Source organism: Larus michahellis, chromosome 2 (genome assembly GCF_964199755.1).
Source record: "Larus michahellis chromosome 2, bLarMic1.1, whole genome shotgun sequence".
NCBI lineage: Eukaryota > Metazoa > Chordata > Aves > Charadriiformes > Laridae > Larus > Larus michahellis.
Window position 1 is genome coordinate 1,210,237 of NC_133897.1, and position 21,145 is coordinate 1,231,381.

The window sequence follows — 21,145 nt, forward strand, 5'->3', positions numbered from 1 at the left end:
CGGGGTGTTGATGGGGTTATGCTCGATAGCCAGATGACAAACTTGTTGATTAGGAGCAATTTACACACCTAGCCCACCACCCGGTATTCTTTGGGCCCGAATAGTGTCAATCTGTGGGTCGTCTATTGCACAAACCCACGTTTCCTTCGGTTTCATGTCTTTAGAGTATCTTGACCTGTACGTGCCTCAGGTACCACGTATGCTTCAGGCTGCCGGTATTCTTCCATGCTGCCCTTCCCGGAGCTGTGTAAACAAGAGATTCTGCTTAGAGATTAGTCCATTCCCATAAGTGAGCCGAGGGATCAGAGCGGATAGACGAGCTTTAGCAACATGTCAGCAGAAGGGGGGAAAATGTGAACAACAGGCTCATAAAAGGCGACTGGTTTATTAAATATTTTTACGCACGCTCTTTGGAAAACAGTGGGATGATTTTCCTCCCAAGGAGAGAATTCTCCGGTCAATGGTGTGACAGGTCTCCCACCCAGCGTTGCTGTAATTCCTCCTTCCTTGGTGAGAAACATGGGAAATGCCAGCTCGGTTCAGCGGCTGGAATATTCTGCCATTTCTGAGAGCAGCTGAAAGAGTGTGTTGGAGTCTGCTCTGGACTTTGCTGTTACGTGTTACAAACGCTGCATGGCAGGGGCTTGGAACTGGCTGAGCTTCAAGGTCTCTTCTAACCAGAACCATTCTGTGGTTCTGTGATCTGGCAGTGGGAGGACCTGACCCTGTGAAAGTAACAGTTAGGAGCAAAACAACTTACTTATGTATTTTTATTTTTATTTTTTATTATTTCACACACTACCTATAAGAAAAAGACTTGTTTTAAAAGTGTTATTGTGATGCACAGCGAATAAAAATCAAAACATCAGCTAGTCCCTTGCAAGCTTTAAAAGTGCTGCAAGGCCCTTAATCACAAGCGTACCCATGGTTTATTAGAGTAACTGCAGGTAAATACCCAAACAGGAAGAATCGTCGTTTAAATGATCTGCAGTAATACGCTTTTATTATTCCACCATCGTGGGCAGACTGGAGCTACGTCTCTCTGAACGGCGGAGGATGTGAGCGTCTCTGGAAGCCAGCTGAAAAGAAACTTTCAGACGTATTTTGTCCACCTTACCTCCAGCTGTCTAGAAGTAATACTTTTGGATTCTTAACGTTTGTCTGGCTTCCTAGTATTCTGAACAAGCTGCAAATTTTGAGCAAGTAGGGAATTATTTTCTGGGCTCGTTTAATGCAAGAACCGATCGTTTCCTGAACGGGCCGTATCCCATCCATACAGCTCATCCTTTACCCGCCTGCTGAAACCGGAGCAGGGCGCAGACCCGCTCCCAGCCTGCGGAGGGTCTTTGGAGATGGGAGACAAAAGCTCAGCCGTTACCTCCCTCCGCTTCTCCCTCTGGAGCAGAGATGGGGCTCAGTCTGGGTCGCCCGTTTTTGTCACGTCATCTTGCTGCTGGACAACGAGGGGGGATCACCAGCAGCTTTCAGTTTTTTAATTGGTTTCAGCCGCGATGCTTTTTTGTGAGGTTTGTTTTGTGGTTGTTTTTTTTTTTAATTGGAAAAAAGGCAGTTATTTAGTCTGAGTAATGGAGTTTTAAACAGATTGAAATTAAAATTTTCTACAATTCACTATGAATGAAGACATTCTCAGCCTGGAGAAGAGAAGGCTCCAGGGAGACCTTCCAGCCCCTTCCAGTCCCTCAAGGGGCTCCAGGAAAGCTGGGGAGGGACTCTGGAGCAGGGAGGGGAGCCATGGGACGAGGGGGAAGGGTTTTCCACTGACAGAGGGGAGACTGAGATGAGATATTGGGAAGAAATTGTTGGCTGTGAGGGGGGTGAGCCCCTGGCCCAGGTTGCCCAGAGAAGCTGTGGCTGCCCCATCCCTGGAGGGGTTCAAGGGCAGGTTGGACGGGGCTTGGAGCAACCTGGGCTGGTGGGAGGTGTCCCTGCCCAGGGCAGGGGGTTTGGAACGAGATGGTCTTTAAAGTCCCTTCCAACCCAAACCATTCTGTGAGTCTATGATTGTCTTGGCGTCTGAAATACTCTGTTAGATTTATGAAGGAATTCATGCAGCTCACCTGGTCTTGACATCTTGGAGCACCACGGGCACGTGGACATTAGCAGTTTGGCGGTCAGCCCCGCAGAGAGCATGCCTGACCTAAAAATGAATAACAGCCTCAGCTGAACCCCTTTTAATTGCGCTTAACCAGAAGAAGTCTGTGTGGTGTCTGAAAGTCACCGTGTGACGGACGTTTTGGGAACAGAGAGCTCTTCAGCTCCTGAGGAACGCGACGCGTGAGACAGTCATGAGAAATGTCCCTCATCTGCAAGAGCCCACCTGGGTGGGACCCTTGCGTTGTTGGGCTGTGCCAGGCTGGAGAGGGATACAGCTGGCCCAAGCCAACAAGATGTGTGAGGAGTCAGCGATCCTGAAACGCATCCAGGGGTTTATAAACTACGGAATAACGTGTTTGAGAGGGCAATGCCACGTTTCCTTCCCCTTGCAGTGTCTTGCCCTTGACTGCGTTACGGTACAGGGACTAACTCATGGAAGGGTCATCTCTTGGGCATTTTATTCTTGGTGAGGATATCTGTCTGCTCTGACTCATGGCATTTCAGTTAAGTAATCCGTCTTCAAAAAGCCGGCGTGATGGTTCTCTCCGTCCCTGCTTTGTGTACACACAAAAAATAAAACTTGCAGAAAAGGAATTTTCTCTTGCTGAATCCTCAGCAGCTGAAGTACCGTCTTCTGCAGCTGACATTGATACATCCACTTAAAGCATGGACAAAGCGAAGGCACGTTAGACCAACCAAAGCTGACGCCAGACAACTTGTAAACGTGGACTGAAGATACAGCCTCACCCGTGCGCCGGCTCCGGAATTGAGGGCGAGGACTGTTTGTCTGCCTGGGACACTGGGAAATGTGTTCTTTTCCTTTCTGGCTTGTAACTTGGTTAAAACACTGGCCCACCAGTCAGTCTATACTGGTGTACTGTTCTTGGGGAGGAGAGCATGTAGCTTCCACTGGTTTTCCTTGGTCTGCTGCAGGGTTAACTGGTCTGGAGCTCAGCCGGCGTTCCTGACTTGAGTTAGCTGGATGTGGCCATCAGGTCAGAAACAGATGCTTCCTCCGTGAGAGGAGGAGACAGGTCCTCCATGTGATGGCCGTAATCTGAACTTGAGTCAGTTTTCCCTAGGAAGCAGCCGGAGCAACCGTCTTTTACTGTTGGGCATAAATTCTAATTGGGAAGGTGTTTGCCTCTAGTAAACCTTGAAAGCAGCTTTTCCTCTGAAGTCCAGTGGTGGTGTCAAGCGTATCTTCACCTTGTTTTGTAACCCACGTGTGGTGACACTGGCCTTGTTCTTGTCTTCCCCCCAGACCCCTTCAGCATGCACAGAGGGGAGAACCTGCCTGATTTGTCTTTCCCTACTGACATGAAGAATGTGCCGCTCTACACGGACTATGTCGATGCTTCCAGAGACGTCCATGGTGAGTTCCTCCTCGGCATTTGTCCCTCAGGTTTTGGTGTTTTCTCTGTTGACTTTCATGTACTGAAAATTATTGAGCTGATAAGTTCACGGACTACATAAATACTTCTTTTTTTCTCTTTTTTTGTGCCTAAAGCCATTCCCGTAGCTACTTCCAGGAGGGTTTTTTTGAACTGTATTTAGGCAGAAGGAAATAGAACAACTAGACAAGTTGAGTTTAATTTAATCAGGCATTACTGATGGCTTTTGTCTTCCTGGCTAGAAGCTAAATATCCATGAACTTTGTCCACAAAGTGGTCTTCAGTTTTTGGACTGCTGGAGTTTAAGTGGTTATTAACAAGAATTCATGGGAGCAGAAGCAGAAAGCAGAAGGGAAATAATTTTTCCTGTCCTATACCTTGTGAAAAAATTACGTATGCCTACAGAATTTACAGTGCAGTTTGTAAAGGTGAGCTAATTGAGAGAGTCGCTTACAAGCTTTTATCTAAACTGCTTGTGAGCAGAACAGAAGAGCTTATTTTCCAAGTGTTGTATAGACTTTTACTTTAGGAGGGGAGTCATTAGGGCTAGCATCGCGATTAACAAACGGTCTTTTCATTTCATTAGCACCACATGGATCTATGATGGTACCTGAACAACCTTTCTTGGGGCCCCTGTATTCTCCTGCAGAGGCTCTAGACTCATCAGCCTTCGTGGGCCTGGTTTCAAATGCAGAATTTCTGCAAGACAAAGCAGGTAAGAAACAGATGTTTTGCCGTTCCTGTCTGTCACGCTAGCTGGGTTTGAGGGGCACGCAGCTGGAAAATGGCGGTTTACTAGTCCTAAAAGAGTCTTGGTGGGGGAGCTGATACATAAAATGAGTCGAGGTGAGAAAGTACCCTGTTGGCAATGACAGTTCGTGGTTCAGTGTGAATGTTCTGAAGATGTTAGGAGGTGACAGAATGGTTGAGGTTGGAAAGGGACCTCTGGAGAACATCTTGTCCAAGCCCCCTGCTCAAGCAGCGCCACCTGGAGCCAGTTGCCCAGAAGAATTGGGCAAAGAACCCGCTCTGTCAGGTCCTGGAGTCAGTGACTCTTCTCCGATGCAAGCTTTCGCTAACAATAGTCACGGAAGAACATGATGTTCTGGTACAGTTCTTAAGGGAACTGAAAAGCTCCCTGAGAATGAACTCACAAAAAAGCAGGGTCAGTGCCTTCAACTGAAAACATAAAGCGGTGTTAGTGGCAGGACTAAAGGTGTTTGTTTTCCGTAGTGCCTGAAGAACATTGGATGGGAGCTCAGCACGATGTGAAGGGACCAGATGCCTCTTTCTTTGTTGAGCCATCAGGTAAAAATTGATTTGATTTGATCTGCTGGAAGTGTCTGTAGAGAGTCTCTGAGCAGCAGAAGCAGAGCTTCTCTCCTTGTCTGCCTCTTCAAGACGCAAAAGGCGCTAATGGAGTGAAGCGGGACCTGACCAAGAAAAACACCATTTCTGGTTCTCAAATCAATTTAGACTAGAAATGCCTGTTTTAGAGAGATGTTACTTGACACGTGTTTTCTGGTTTAGTGCTGGAAGAGGTGTAGAGAACCCCGCATTTATATAGGCTGTTTACTTCTAACTTAGGGTAACAAATTTAACACATGCAGTTCCAAACCCAGCCATCGGTAGATATCATTGGCGTGTCCTTCTGGGAGCGTATCGTGTGGCAGGGCTTTACCCGCTGAAAACATGCCCCTTCATGAGGTTTGGGGAATTAGATGGGGGCAAAAAAAACAGGTTCAGCAGCAAGCGCTGTGGCTTCCAGACTGTGTTTCCAGTTCTGTGTGTCTCCATTACAATGCAGGTACCGTAGTTTCCAGTTGGGGTGTGTGTTCAAGCGTTACTTGACACTAAAACAATAAATAGGGTGAATAAAATTTACTCTTGAAAAGAGACTCTAAAACTGGAACTTTACTACTGTCAAGGGTTCTAGTCTTTGTACATACTAAGAATTGAATCTCCTGACTTTTAGTGGCGAGTCAGAGTGCTCGTGTTCACTGCTTTGAAGGATCGGTGCCACCGAGGGCACCAACAAACATAACTTTGGCTCGTGCATAATCAACAGAATTTGAAGCTGAATTCGAGTTGCAAACCTACGTACTCTGTCCAGTTATCTTTAGATTATGGTTATAGCCAAATCTTCGAGGCTCCAATGAGTAAATAATTCCGTTGTGGTTGCACGTATATTATGGTATTTGATCTATAATGGGATCTTTATTGTGGATTTTGGTGAACAAACGAAGATGATGGTAGGTTGAACACTGGTCCTAGGTAGAAGGTGTTTCTGGAGCTGGTGGCTGTACCTAGGGCTGAGGGTAGAACCGGGACGCCTTGGAACTGAGCACTGCTCAACTTTGTCCCAGCAGTAGCTTCTCGCAAGACAGAGGTGTTTTCCTAGGTATTGCACAAACTAATCTTCTGAAAATTGACAGTAAAACCCGATTTTCCTCTTGCGCGACCCAACTGGGATGCTGAAGCGGGGGAGCTTACTCATCAGGGTAAGCACCCCGAGAAGGGTGATTCACGTCCTGGCGGCTCCGGAAGAGAGAGCTGTGTGCTGAGACCCCAGTGCTCAATCAAACTTCCTTTTATATGCCCAGTGCCCCCCACAGCGACTGAAGCCATCAAGCCGGATTTGCCGGAAAGCCCTGCAGCGCTGACTCCTGGCGTCATCCCTCCGGCAGTAACGGCGTCCCCAGGAGAGGCTGGAGCTGCTGATGGACCAAGAGGTGCCACCTCAGGTAATGTTGCCCCGGTGTAAAGAGCGGCGCCGGGTTTAGAGGAGCAAGTTGTCGCGGTGGAAAGCCACGGTATTGCCTCTTCTGAAGGAAACGCAGCGAGGTGTTAACAAATGCCATTGTGGCTAAAGGTTTGTAATGCCTCAGTTGTGTGGGTGAGAAATACCGAGTTTGTTCCACTTTTCAACTCGCGTCTCACAGTCCGGTAACCGATTTCATGATCCTCTACTTCATTAAAATTTTAGCTCCGGAAAAATATGAAGGTGTGTCAAGACCGTGGTTATACCATGAGTCTGATGCTGTATACAAATACCTTAAAAACTCGGTTTTAGAGAGTCTTTAAAAGGAAGAGTTTTTGAGGTATTTATATATAGCATCAGCCTCACGGTACATTTTGCACTGGTCTTTGCCCAGTTCCTTTATGCTTTATTCCAGTGCTTCCCGTGATTCACCGGGGAGCATCCATACTACTTCTAATATCTGTTTCTTTACTCTCTTATTCTTCCATAAAAATCACAATCTGTAAATCCTATTTTGGAGAAGATCATGATATCACTTAAAAAAAAGAAAGGCAGACCCAAATATGCTGGTGCATAATGGAAGTTTTTGGTTTGGTTCACTGGAATATTGGTTTTATCTAAATGGATCCTGAAGTGCTATTTTAAAAGGCACCTTTTCCATTTTTTTCTAATTTCTTTCCTTTTCCAGTTTATTAAGTGTCTAATTTAAGATTTAATACATTTTCCATTGTTTGGGGAGGATATTTTTAGATGTGATTCAAACTATCAGTAGAAACGTTGGGGGTTTTTTTTAACGTCTACTCAGGAATACGTCTGGGAGGTTCAGGTCGCCGTGCTGCGGTACGCGGAGTGCGGGCAGTGCTTGGGGCTGTTGAAGTGAACAGCTGCCCAAGAGGAAGCTCGTGCTTCTGGCTCTTGATAATTTGTGAAAACTTGCCTCTAGACAGCTGAAATGCTAAACTAAAACTGACTGATACAACCCCTTCAAGGGGATCTTAAGAAAACGCTAACTTAAATGCAGAGGTTTGATTGTACCGTGAACTGACAAATGTCATTTTGAAACTAACAGCTCAGTATTTAGTAGATATTACGTAAAAAAAAAACTGAACGAGGTTGAGTTGGGGATGAAAGAATAAAGGGCAGCTGGTGATTTACTGGATGGCAGCGGCTTATGTCAAGAGTGCCGATGCTTCTGCTCAAGTCACAGCACCGTTCCACCCGTGCAAGGCATAAACGATATTTAAAATGTATGGCTCCGGAACGGCTCAGGACTTTTTCCGCTGTTGGAATACACAGCGGGCTCATAAAGGGTCACCTACAGTTTGTGTCCTGCTATGGAGGAAAAACCCTCGTTGTGATTCCTGTCTATATTCTGCTGGAAAGTGTTGCTCGCAGCGGATCCGGCAGCTCTGGGCCCTTGCCAGCTCCGTAGCATCAGGTGGATTTTAAATGAGCACAATGCCTCTCTCGGCCGAGGTTTGTGAGGAGCAGACGGATGTCTAACGCTCTAGTGAAGGATACAAAGCCAGGCGCACGAGGCTGTAGTAGGAGAAGCACTTGGGTGCGCTGAGGAATGTCATAAAGTCTAGAACAACTTGAGTGCAGTGGTGTAACTGGGGGAGTAAGTGACGCTGAGAGACAGTGAGCGAAAGCCTCGTCTTCTCTAATCATAAAACCGCACGGTCAGGTAATTAAAAAAATTTAAAAAAAAAAAAAAATCTTTTTTTTTTTTTGGTTGTTGGTGTCTGTTTCTGTAGCAGATGCAGCGCCTGTTCCTGCCTGGGATGACATGGCTGTTTCTGCAGAAAACACTGGCTCCGTTCTTGCAGGAGACACCAAGCCCCCTCAAGCTCTGGATGCTGGATTTGCGCCTGCGGCAGAAGCCAGCCCTCTTCAGGCTACAGATGTTGGGTTTGCTCCTGCACCAGAAACCAAGGCTCCTCCTGCTGGCAGTCCTGCGTCCGCCCCGGTGGCAGGCACTGGCTTGGCCCCAGCAGCAGATGCTGTCTTCCATTATGCTACGGATTTGGAGTTTGCCCCAGCGGAAGATGCAGGCTTTGCCCCGGCAGCAGATATGGAATCTCACCATGGTGTGGATTTGGCATTTGCCCCAGCAGCAGATATGGAATCTCACCACGCTATGGACATGGCGTTTGCCCCAGCAGCAGATATGGAATCTCACCACGCTATGGACATGGCATTTGCCCCAGCAGCAGATGTGGAATCTCACCACGCTATGGATTTGGCATTTGCCCCAGCAGCAGATGTGGAATCTCACCACGCTATGGACATGGCATTTGCCCCAGCAGCAGATGTGGAATCTCACCACGCTATGGACATGGCATTTGCCCCAGCAGCAGATGTGGAATCTCACCACGCTATGGACATGGCATTTGCCCCGGCAGCAGATGTGGAATCTCACCATGCTGTGGATGCAGAGTTTGCCCCAGCAGCAGATGCAGAGTTTGCCCCGGCAGCAGAAGTCAACCATCACCACGCTACGGATTCTGGGTTTGCTCCTGCAGCAGAAGCCAAGCCTCTTCCTGCCATGGATTCTGGGATTGCCTCTGTGGAAGCCGAGTCCCTCTCTGCAGCTGACACCAAGGTTGGAGCATCTGAAGAGCTGATGACATCCCAGCCTTCTGTTGAGCAAGACAAGTCACCCTTCGACAAGCCTCCTGCAGGTGAGCGGCTGTGCCCGACGGCTTCATTCAGGCTTGAAATGGCACGGCGGGTGGTGTGAGAAGCCGCTGTAAGTTGTCACAGCACTACAGCAACACTCCTGGTGGCACACAGCGATGGCCACACAGGTGCACAATTGTCTGAGACTGTCAAATGAAAAGCGTATTTTTTTAGTACTAAAGATTATGCTGTGCCTTGCACAAAACACCTTCAGTAGAGCTCAGTTCTGCTGTCAAGAAAACAAGCCGAGGAAGCGCTTCATCAGGAGTTTTTGCTTATAAAATATAAAACTAGAATATCAAAATGATTTTTTTTTTTTTTTACCTTGGCGTTCTTAGCAGTGATGTATGGGGTTTTTTTTAGGACAGACGTACAGACATTTTAGTTCATCCCTGTTACTACTGATTTTTGTATCGCTGCCGACCCCAGCAGATACTGAGATCTCCACAAATCCTGTAGGACACGGTGTTTTCAAGCAAAGGTTTTTATCTTCACAGCGGTTTCTGGCCAGACTGGTCGGCTTTGATAGTTTGGTGACATTTCCTTGGAATGGCTATAGGCGTCGAAGTGGCGAGGTGGGCGTTTTGGTGTTTTCCACGGTGGAAAAAATTTCCACGGTGAAATCTGTCGCCCATGGTGGTGGGCAGTAGATCCTCCGCTGCAGAGATTTCTCAAAGGACACTCTCCTTTTGGAAAGAAAATTGCTGTAAAAATACAGCAAATCGCGCTGGGCAGAGGCAGTGTTATGTGGATTGATTGCAGAAGGAGTTGGAGTGAGATATTTTCTTTCTTCCCTTCTACCACTCTTTAGTTTAATGACAGGAATACATTTTAAAAAAAGGGAAGTTTTAACAAAAAAATCCCAACTAGAATGTAGTAACTGAGAGACGGAGGTGGGTGACTCAAAGAGTAAATACCAGGCAACACGGAAAGATTGGCTTGAGCAGAACACTTAGGCTTTCGGGAGGGGAGAGCTGGTAGAAAGTGATCCTAAAAAGCAGATTACCGCTGCTTTGAAAGTGAAAAAACCCCTTTCATTTGTTGCGGAAGACAAGTATTAGGTGAGGAAGTGATTATTTTATTTTTTTTTTTAATCTGAATCTGACCTAAATTAAAAATAATTTGAATTTTTATTCTTTACATTCTGTTTGCAGAAGCAACTGCGAATGTGGAACAAGAATTGAAAGTCCCAGAAGCTTGTGTTGGTCTTTTGGAGAAAGCTGAAGACGACAGAGCGTCTCCCAGCCACCACGAGCAGCATCTTCCCCAACAGACGAACCATCTTTCGGAACCAGCAGGTGAGAAATGCAACGCGCGGTATAAAACGAGCCAGCGCTTTGCTCCCAGCTAATTCTGCCCCGCCACCGACGTTCTTCTTTGCAGCCGCTGTTCTCCTCTCCTTGCCCAAGGACAAAGCAACGAAGGTTTAATTTCAAGAAGGTTAATTAGTGTGTGCAAACATGGGGGCTGTTATCAATAGGTGGTGGTCTTAGCATTTGAAATTACCATCGTATAACTTGCCTTTTTCTTCCTCATCCATGGTTGTACCAAAGTCTGTCATCGTTTTTACTTCTATTTAAAATTTAAATAAAATTAATTATATCTAGAACTGTTCTCCAATGTAATTATGTCTTGCAAATTAAGACTTGTTGTAATTATGGGTGGCTAGGAATTTTGTAGTGTCTGCATGAATATATTCTAAGGTATATATGAATGCTAGATGATTAGCGTTAGATTGGGACTCCAGCCTGATAATGGAGTATGTTCTGGATATAAATTCCAGTGGGAAGCTAGTATAGTCTGAATTCGGTGGATTATAAAGAGGAAAAAAAATAACCCAAATCCTCACCCTGCGCTTAAGCCCCAAGACAGTCTTTGTGTCGTGTTTTTCCTCCACCTTGGCATGTCTGCCGAAATAGAAAATTGCTGCTTAAAATGGGCTTGTGAGGAGATAATGCCTAGTAGGCTGCTGCATCTTATAAACTTCATCCTTATGAAAAATAAAAATAAAACCTATAACCTTGCTTTTATACTGCAGGTTACCTGTGTTCCTAAGAACTGAAGCGTTCTGTTCATTCTTTTCATATTTCAGTTCCAGTAGAAGCAAAAGAAGCCATTGCACTAGAAAATAAAGACCTTCTTCCAGAAAAATCTGTTACTACTGTGGATGTTGCTGTTACGGAGAAACAAAAGGAGGCGGCCGAACACAACCATGTCCAACACGCAGAACCTCAGCAAGAAAAAACCCCGCCAGAGCCCACAGGTAGAATATAAATCATAATTCAATTTTACAATGGAAAAATCCTCTGTGAACTCTTCACCTTTTCCTGCTGGCTGCGTTGCCACTTGAGCAAGCAGAAATCTTTTTTGCAGCAAGCAGCCGTGCGGTTCTTTGCATTCATCAGTGCCTCTGCTTGCACTTTGCCTCTAATCCCTGCCCTCTTAAATAGCCTTTTCCTCTCCACGTTCACCGGACTAAAAGCCCAAAGATGGGTGCTGCTGGTACCTTAGCGCTGGGAGTGGCTTCTCTCTTCTGCTGTAGAATTTAAAAGCTCACCATCTTTTTGGCCATTACTTGCTCGCTTTTTATTTCGGTATTAAAAAGGACCATTAATTCTTATTACAATATTCCTGCCGAAGACCTCCTTCCAAATTGAGTTTTGTCATTATCAAAGGAAAATGCAATTTTCTGCCTGCTCCGCTAAGCCAGCCTCTCCCGTGAGCTGTTATTGCTTACGCTGGCGACTGGAGGCTGACTTTGTGGGCCAGGGCTAACTGACAAACGACTGATGCTCTTTAAAATCGGTGGCTTTGTAGCTAAGGAAACCTCGTGCTGCCTGTAAAGGGAGTACAGAAGCAAACGCCTTCTGCTCCGGAGGCTCTGCCTTCCGCTGCTTCCACTGTGGGTGCTGTGGGAAACTCTTCTGCTCCCCCTTCCCCGTTATGCCCCTTCTCCCTTCCCTAAGTCTCATCTTTCCACTTAACTGGTATTTTCGCATTTTGGAAGGATGCCAGTTAAGGATATAAAAAGGTTTATCTGTCTTCTTGTCTTGCCTAAGACAAAATGGATCCTTAATGCATTTTTAAAAAGAGATAGCATGTCCTTACAAGAACTGTTGCTTTTCGGTGGGCTAAGAGCATGTATCAGGAATTATGTATTTTTAAATAGCATTGACGTATTTATCGGTAGCGGTTTAAATAGGTTTTGCGTGTAAATGTCTATCCCAGCCCTGCTGAGGTGGATTTAGAATTAGTGTGGTGTCGGTGATGGAAAATTCTGCATATATGACTGTATGGACTGTCTTAGATGGCTATAATCACATATATAGTGTATCTTTATTATTATTTTTTTTAAAACAAATAGTTGCTTCGATGTTTGAGCAGGCTTCCTGTATTCCAGGTCTACCTACTGCACAAATAAGGCAAGCTAACAAATCAAGTGAACGCAGGTTTGGCAGAGCAAAACCTGCACCAGTGCCTATTGCAGATGTACCAGAGGAACGGCCAGTAGGTCTCCCACAACGGAAGAGTTCTGACCCAAAAGTAGACCCCTGTTCCGTAGTGGAACTCGGATGTGTTGCCGGAACGTCCCCTCGCAGTAGGGTTTCGCATAAAAAGACAACGGAGCAGCCATCCAATGTGCCGTCGGAGTTTGTGGAGAGCTGCAGAGATGTACCAAGGGAGAGCTGGGATTTGGAAGGTTCTCTGGCCGTTGTGAAGAAAAAGAAAAAGAAACCGAAACAAAAGAGAAACCAGCTGCCAAGAACGATGGAGTTCTGGGATGACAATGTAACAGTCTCAAAAGCTCCTCGAAATTCTCCGTTTGCTGTCGAATTGCAAAAACCAGATGTCTGTCCCGTTCTGCCTGCTGAAGCTCGCAGAGAGCAGTCAATTGCCTCAGGAAGCAGAGCTCCAGGTACGCCAAAGGGTGCGAAAATCGTACCTGGAAGTCATATCCTGGCTGAGCAAAATGCCTTCTCGGTGCCAGCACCGGGACAGCAGGCCCAAAAACCTGACGTGCCGTTAGAATCTGGCTCGGATGCAAAAAATGGAGACGTCATGAAAGGGGAAGAAAGGAGAGATGACAGTTTGGTGCCGCAATCTAAAGGCAAAAGGAAAGAGGTTCCCTTGCAGCAGGTAGGCGAGACTAAGGTGGAGGAATCTATTGCAGCCAAGGAGCCAACCAAGCCTGTGGAAAGAGATCTTCTTGACAAAAACGAAAAGAGGGAGCATAAGGAGTCAAACTGTGCTGCCCCGCTGCCATCTCTTTCAGAAGCCGCCGATCCAAGCAAAGTAGAAACTCCTTTAGAGACTAAACCTCCAGAATTGCTCCTTTGTGATAAAGCGAAGGAGGCCAAACGCGCGTCTCCTGGGCATGAAGCATTCGGTGGCGCTGGCCATCCTGAGCTTCAGACTTCCAGCGGGGCACGAGAAGAAGCGGCAAAGAAAAGAGGTAGTTGTGACAAAAGCAAAGGGGTTGGGAATGAATCCCTCCAAGAGCCTGTTCTTCTGGAGGCCGCGGCCCCCTCAGACAAGCTTCCTAACAAGCCAAAGACAGATGATGAAATCAAACCAATGTCCTCCGATAAGCACAGGGCCGTTGACTGTAGTACTTCCGAGGGAGTGTTGAAAACTCCGATAGATACTACTAAAATACCTCTTACACCATTGGTTTTACCAAAACCCGAGGAAGTCGCTGCTTTGCAGAGCAGAAAGGCTGCCGGTTTTTCAGAGCAGCCCTTTCTTCTGCCGGCAAAGTCTGACGCAACCGACCATCCCGCCTCTGCCGAAGCAGCGGACAGAGCGACGGTAGCAGATTCCCCTGATAAAAACAAAGGGAAAGGATTTAGTGCGTTAGAGCAGCAGACGGGAAAAGATCCCAATATTGCGCATGGGATGGACAGACCTAAAAAGAAACGCGGTGAAGGGAGAGTGAAAAAAATCAAAAGCTTCTCTGAGCAGATGATGCTTTCGGAGGATGGCGCGAGGACAGATGAGAATATAAAAGAACCAACTTCCCCTGATAAAGGCAGAGGTTTTGCTGCAAGGGGACATCCGTCAGGAGGCATTACACATGCTTACCCTGCAGACAAGCCAAAAAAAAGAGGTAGTGATGGGAGAAGTAAAAAAGGTGAAAGAAGTTTTTTCCAGCAGCCTTTTCTTGAGACGAAGGTGGACCCAAGCAGTTCTCCCGACGTAACCGATAAAACGAAGGAAGTTAGCATGAGTGCTAAAGGCAGAGAGAGGGGCTGTGTTACTGCTGAGTGCTTTCAGGAGAATACATCAGATGTAAGTAAGATGCAAAAGTCAAGTGAGTTGGTAGCAGAGAAGCCTAAAGAAAGCGTTGGAAAAAATGAAATAGTTGATTCAGGTGCTTTAGACCAACCAACTCTGGGGAGCAGGGGAGAGGAAGCGAAGCACCTTGCTGCGGCTGACACGATCAGCACAGCAAAGGAGGTAGATTGGGTGAATAAAAGCAAAGAGGCCGGAATTACTTCTGCAAGTGAATCGGTTGCGGTAAATTCTGCTGCCGCGCTGGTGGCGGACAAACCGAGGAAGAGGTGTAGCGACGGGAAAAGGAAAAAAACCGACAAAAGTCCTGTGGGGCGGGCAGCTGCCCTGGGTGCTGGGGGGGAAACAAGCCCTTCTCCAAGCAAAGAGAAGGCAGCTGGAAACACGAAAGAAATGACCGTTGATAAAGATAAGGGGTCTGGTTCTGAAAGAGAGCTTTTGCCGGAGAATCTGACGGGTTTAACCAAAGGGCTGCTGGAAAAGCCTGAAATACAAAATGGCAATAGAAGTTTCTCTAATCAAGCGGTTCTTTCAGGTCATAAAATAGAAATGGCAGAGACAGAAATAGTCAGCGCTAAAGAAATTTGGCCCATGAGTAAAGGTAAGGAACTAGATAGATCCCAGCCTCTCCCGGAGCACAAGGCGGACGCGATTGCAGCACGAGGTCCCACCGGGGGACTGGTGATGGACAAGCCTAGGAAAAAAAGCAGAGACGTGAGAGGCAAAAAGGCTGAAAATAGTCCTGAGCGCTCTGCACTGGGTCCAGGTAATGTCCCTGCGGTAGGTGAAGAGGTGGGAAATACTAAACAAGCTCAGTCTGTTGATAAAGGAGGCAAAGAGGCTAATTCCGGTCCTTCAGCGGGTCTGCGAGGTGACCTGACTGCTGCTGCTGAGGTGCCAGCTCCGGCTGTTCCGCTGGAGCCGGAAAAATCGCACACAAGTAATAAGGAGAAATGCAAAAAGATGGAGGCCAACTTGCAGCAGCCGTGTCTTCCGCAGCGTAACGCAGGCGCAGAGATGTTTCCTCCTCGCGACCTGGAGAGAACTGACACATGTGAAGCAGAAAGTCCTGCTCCTTGTAGCAGAGGAAAGGGTGGAATTCCTATCCCAGAGCATCCATCAGCGGCAGATCACACCTTTACTGATGGATCTAAAAAGAAGGATTTTGATGGAAGTAGTAAAAAGGCTAAAAATGCTGCTGAGCAACCTGTTTTTCTCGAGCCAAAAACAAACGGGAGAGAAGCGCAGCCTCCCGTGGGATCTGCGATGGGGTATGGAATGGAAGAGGTGGATTTTGTAGATGAAAACAGAAATATTAAAAACTTTCCCGTTGGCCCTCAAATGCTTTGGAATAATAAAGGAAGCGACTTGGGATCCTTCGCTCAGCCCACAGGAGCTGGTCCCGATAACGTCGGCAGTGTTTCCTCTGGCTTCCCAAAGCAGAGAGACGAGGGGGTGAGGAATAAGGGGCTCCCTCCTCCTGAAGCGGTGGCAGAGGGTGGCAGCGTTGTGCCCGCGTCTGGTACGAAGGAGGAGACGCAGGCGCAGAAATTTTGCGAGCAGCCCATCGACCTGGGACGCGAAGAGCCTGGAAAAGAGGCTTCGAAGGAAGACGGTAAAACCAAAGCGGCTGGTTCCCAGGATGGGAGCGAGGTGGGTAAACCACTGTCTTCGGATGGTTCGCTTAAACAGGACGTTAAATCAAAGACGGACGAAGTTCCCCTTTCTCCTGGGGCAAAGGTGGGTGACAAAGAAATAAGAACTGTTGATAAAAAACAAAATGCTGACACCGCTTCCCCAGACCTTCCTCGGAAGGTGGCCGATTCAAACAGTACGGCGGCTCCTGTAGGTGCCAAAGGGGCAGAGGAAGCAGAAGCACCCGTCTCTGCCGGAGGGAAGGGCGCTGGGGGCGTTTCCCCGGCGCTTGCAGCGGCACCGGGCAGCGAGGCAGAAGCGCGGGTGGAGGATAAAGCTGAAGAGGCTGAGCTGGGTGGAGGTAGGAAGGGCGAGCAGATCTTGGACAATCAAGCGGCCCAAGCAGAGGCTGCTGGTTTAAACCTGACAGCTGCCCAAACAACCCCAATAAGTCCCCAAAATAACGATAAAGGTCATTCTCAGCCAGCAGCGGAGGATGCTGCTCACGGTGGGGAAGCTCACCTGAAGGATGCCCCGGCCTTGAAGCCCGAAGGAGATAAACCTGAAGGCGCAACTAAAGATAAAGAAGAGGAATGTGAACAAAAAGCCGTGAAGGATGCCAAGAAAGAGAGAGTTAAAGCGGCAGAACAGATAAAAGGCTACATGAGACCCACAAAATCCAGAGGGGTGCCACCTCTGCCGGCCAGGCCTGCTGCTCCAGAGCGGGAGAAACAAAGGCAGCCGAAACCCACTGGTATGAGCCGGCCTCAGAGGCAAGAAAAAGGTGTGTGTTTGCGATTTGAGCTAGCGGCAGTAATGCAGACAGCTTGCGTGCGAGACCTTGCTACTTGTCAGTGCGTTGGCATGAATACGTAATTGTTAATCCTATGTGGCACAAGCGAGTGTGGCATGACTGGGGTTTTTTTGGCTGATCTTAAAAGGCTGTTAGTTCTGCTTGCCTGTCTCACAGCGCTAATTCCCAGGGTTTGAGGGATTGACAGCTTGGTCTAAGTTCCAGAACTCCTGGTTTATTTATTTTTTTCTTTTATTCATTCAGAGCTAATTTTACCTATCTAGTGTAGAATATTTAAGTAACCTCTGCCCTTTTTGGTGTTGAGTTACATTAGCTTCTTGTCAGCCAAGAAAGTGACTTTCGTCTGGGATGCGGCAGCGGATCATGGTGCTCCCCGAGCAGCTCCGTGCGCCACGGGCGGGCAGGGAGCTGCGTATTTCTGGGCTAGGAAATCTTCTCCGTGGCTATCGTGTTGCAGGGTTTGGTTTTAATCCTACCTCAGGCTGACTGCAACCATCTACTCTTCCTCCTGCCATTCAGTAATGACTTTCTCTTAAGCTACCTTGAGCTGCTACGTCCATAAAATGTGCTTCCTTCTAGAATAATAATCTGATACAGATTTTTTTTATTTTTTTAAGACTTTATCTCTCTGTTGAGACTGTGAAGGGCCTGGTAAGAGGTTCGGACTGTTTACCCTGGCTGTTGTCCAGGGCACAAGATCCCCGCACTCATAGGAAATGAGAAGGAACTAATTTGATGAATTTAATGAAGTTTGCAGGAATTTTGAAATGGAGAATGCGATATGGTCGCAGATGAAATAAAAAAAAAAATAATACAAAAAAAACACCAACCAACCAAACCCAACCCTTCTACTTCTCATCCCAAACCTTCCTCAGGAAGAATTGGCATCTTCTCGGTGAATTCCGCTCCGCTGAGGTGGGCTGGGGACGTTCATCCCAGCCCTTGGGTGCTCTTCGGTTTTTTGCCTTGTCATCAGGCAGGGAAAGTTTGTTCCCGTTCCTATTTCTGCGGAGTTCCTTGCTGCCAGTTTGCATGATGCAGCCACTAACTTAACAAACATCGAGCTCCAGTGCGCCTTAACATGCTGGTCAGGTTTTTTGAGAGGTTTTTGTAATTTTAATGAGTGTTGCATAACCCAAAGTAGTTCTATTTTAGTGAAAGTGGTGTTCTCTGCATGAACTTGTGCCTGCAGAAGTGATGTTCTTTGGTGCATGATGCTACGAAATAAAGGGAAAGCTAAAGGCAGTATCTCTTTTTTTAAAAAAAAAAAAGTAATAATTCTTTAAAGCCTTTCCATTGTCTGCCAAAAGTCTTTATTTTCCTTTGCTGACTGCTGTATTCAAGGGAACAGAATTTTAGTAGCAGATCCATGTGAACAAGGAAAGCTCCTCCTGAATGTTTTGCACAGGTAACGCGTGTGCAGAGTTGAAGGATTCCTGGTTCAGAGTAGCGCGTCCGCGCCTGAGTAAGTTGGAATTTCGCACGGGGCTTTAATAAGATTCAGTGGCTTTCGTCCTTTCAGCACTTCGTAGGCACATGGTTGGCTTTTTAAGAGAAGCTCTGAAGGACGGAGCTTGTTTTGGGGGAGGTTTAGGATGGATATTAGGAAAAACTTCTTCACCGAAAGGGTCGTCAAGCGTTGGAAGAGGCTGCCCAGGGCAGTGGTGGAGTCACCATCCCTGGGGGGATTTAGAAGCTGGGCGGATGTGGTGCTGAGGGACATGGGGTAGTGGTGGCCTTGGCAGTGCTGGGCTAACGGTTGGACTTGATGATCTTAAAGGTCCTTTCCAACCTAGATGATTCCACGATTCTGTGTTCCTGTGGCAATTTAAGTCCAAGCACTGTCAGGTGTGGGGCTGCGGAGCAGCCCCTGGCATGGCTTCGAGCAGTCCATGGGGGATCGCGCGACACCTGGGCCGAGGGACGAAGCCTCAGCTGCCATCAGGCTTGTAGCAGGGGAGGAGCAGGGAAGCAGGTTTGCTTTGCCATCCAGATCCGTTACCGAGTCTTGTCTTCCCATCCACCCTCTGCCCAGCTCCTAACGAAGTCGCTGCTTGGTGAGTTGCAAAACGCCAGCAAACCCTGGCCCGAGTCCCGGAGCCGGCACCACTGGGGTGGAAGTGCCTTAGGCTGGATCCGAGCATGGAACGGTGAATTCATGTGTCAGTTCAACGCAAGTTAAAACCAGAAATCAATGAAGGGAAGGTGTTGAGATTTCAAGACCGTGAGCATTGAGTGTGTTTGTTCACTGGGCAGAGCAGGAGCTAAAGGCATCCAGGAGACCACTGCAACGATTATAGTGCAGATGTCACTAAGTTGATGGGGCCGTGGACTGTACAGACCTCGTACAGTTCATCCTCCTGTTAAGATAACAGTTCACCGCTCAAAGATTTTGTATTTTTACCTGCCACCAGAACTTGGCCATCACTTCGTCTGCATTTGTCCGGCAGGACTGTGGAGCCCATCCTTTAGAACATCTAATAGCCGCCCGTATAAGCTGTTTTTCCTTGTGGTGGGCAGCCGGTGATCTGCTGTTGGACTCACGCCTGTAGGTATTTTGGAGGATACTCTGCTGAAGTTTAACAACTGAAGGCTCTTTAGCCAGGCTCCCATCCCTTACACCGCCTGTTCTTGAATAACAGGACGGCTTTCCGAAAGGCATCGGCTCCTGTATGTACGGCTAAAATAGGTACGAGCTCTGTGATACGGCTCCCTTGGGAGTCATGGCAACTGTGATGCTGCAGATTTCTCTCCCCGAGGGAAGTTGTCTGTATCTTTTATAAACCGGGCCTGCAAACTTCTGTCATTTTATATTTATTTTTTTTTTCTAATTTTGACTTTGCAGCTTGAAGTTAAGAAATGTTGGACGTAAGGCTGCTTGTGCAATTTGAATTTATCGCCTTATCCATCTTTAGGATTTATTGCAGCTTCTCGTTTTTGTTGTTATCGTGGGAAGAACTGCCCCAGATTCTACTGGAAAACTATTTTATGCCTTTTAATGTCAGGAGGCAGCTGAGATGATAACCAAAACACCTCGGACGTTATCAGCCTTTAAAAATATGACTGAGCTTTTATGCTGCTACTTGCGTGGAATTAAAGCTAAAATTGGGAATTATGTATAAAAAGCAGGGCCCCAAAGTGTGTCCCTGCGAGCAGGTGCCCTGTCTGGCGCAGGGCGGGGGCTCCGAGGTTGCGGAACGGTTAACGGAGGAAATGATGGAGGGTTTCCATTCAGCCAGAGTTGAGCCATTTATTCGATTTTTACTGCTAGCGTCCCTCTTCCCTCCAGCTGTATTTCAACATTCAGACTTTGAAATGATTTTTTTTTTTTATTCCAATCTATGCTTAAAGAATAGTCTATTTTAGAAAAAAGAAAATAATTTGTTTCAGTGTCTCCTTAACGTTTTTTGGTTTGCGTAAGCTCCTTGGGAAAGGGCTGTCTTCGTATGTGGCTGGTCCAGTGATGCTCCGGGACTTAATGCCGTGGGCTTCGATGCTGGCAGAGTAAAGAGCTTGTTGTAAAACCCCGCTGTGGTCTGGACAGTTGCTCCCCAGTTATTCTCCCAGCCGTGGACTGGAGGGGCCTGTTGAAGGGGTCATCTGATGGATGGCCACCAGGCTGGATGGGGCGTTGGGCAACCTGGTCTGCTGGGAGGTGTCCCTCCCCATGGCAGGGGGTTGGAACGAGATGATCTTGAAGGTCCCTTCCCACCCAAACCATTCTGTGATTCTATGATGCCCAGTCTCCCTCTTTTCTCCAAAAGCTTCCATCATCGCGACCTCTGCGGCTGCCCTCCACGGGCATCCTGCCAGCGCCCGTCCCGTCGGCTGGGCTGGTGACAAGCTGTCTGTGCAGCCCATTGGCACCGTCGCCCTGTGTAACGCGGGACGTATTTCTCAATATGACAGCTCTGAATCCCTCATGTGTAAATGAGATACATTTAAAAGCAAGCGATGCCATCCCTGCTTAATTACAGTATTTGCTTGTCTTCTCCAGCCACAGTGAAGCCCCTTCTCTAAACATTTTCTTTTCCTGACTGGTTTCCGTTATCCCGGTGTGGTTATAATGTTAAGTCGGTTTAGCATTTCCAGAGTAACCTTTCACTCACGTAATGTCTGGAGTTCTCCTGGGGGACCCCAAGCTCCAATTGGGTTCCTCTAATTGGAGCCGCTCAGCTGCGGTGGGGCAGTGGGCGACGTGGATGTGGAACCAACTGCGTCCGTCGTCACAAAGGCACTCGTGGGCACGTACCTCGTGATAACAGCGGTGCTTTAATAACGCTATTGAAATTATCAGAATAACATCAAATTGCAGCCTGGTCGTTAATTAAGACCTGTGAATTATCCCAGGTTAGGTGTATGAGAGAAGTGAAAACGGAACAACGGCACCAGCCAATTCTCATGTTGGAACTAAACGTGTTTACGAAGCGGCGAGAGAACTTGGCTGCTGTC

General features: G+C 47.4%; 1 protein-coding gene across 17 annotated transcripts in view; it reads left to right on the forward strand.

Moving 5' to 3' along the window:
• The window catches only part of MAP4 (microtubule associated protein 4), a 170,282-nt gene that overhangs the window by 105,168 nt on the left and 43,969 nt on the right, over positions 1 to 21,145 (forward strand). For 15 of the 17 annotated variants that reach the window (XM_074573810.1, XM_074573816.1, XM_074573820.1 and 12 more), the window contains 8 exons: positions 3,380 to 3,490; positions 4,096 to 4,224; positions 4,743 to 4,817; positions 6,113 to 6,253; positions 8,028 to 8,954; positions 10,107 to 10,250; positions 11,045 to 11,215; positions 12,353 to 16,663. In XM_074573810.1, coding sequence (XP_074429911.1) covers positions 3,380 to 3,490; positions 4,096 to 4,224; positions 4,743 to 4,817; positions 6,113 to 6,253; positions 8,028 to 8,954; positions 10,107 to 10,250; positions 11,045 to 11,215; positions 12,353 to 16,663 — 6,009 coding nt within the window. The remainder of the gene's footprint in view (positions 1 to 3,379; positions 3,491 to 4,095; positions 4,225 to 4,742; positions 4,818 to 6,112; positions 6,254 to 8,027; positions 8,955 to 10,106; positions 10,251 to 11,044; positions 11,216 to 12,352; positions 16,664 to 21,145) is intronic. The other 2 variants (XM_074573812.1, XM_074573813.1) reach the window with 1 other exon arrangement.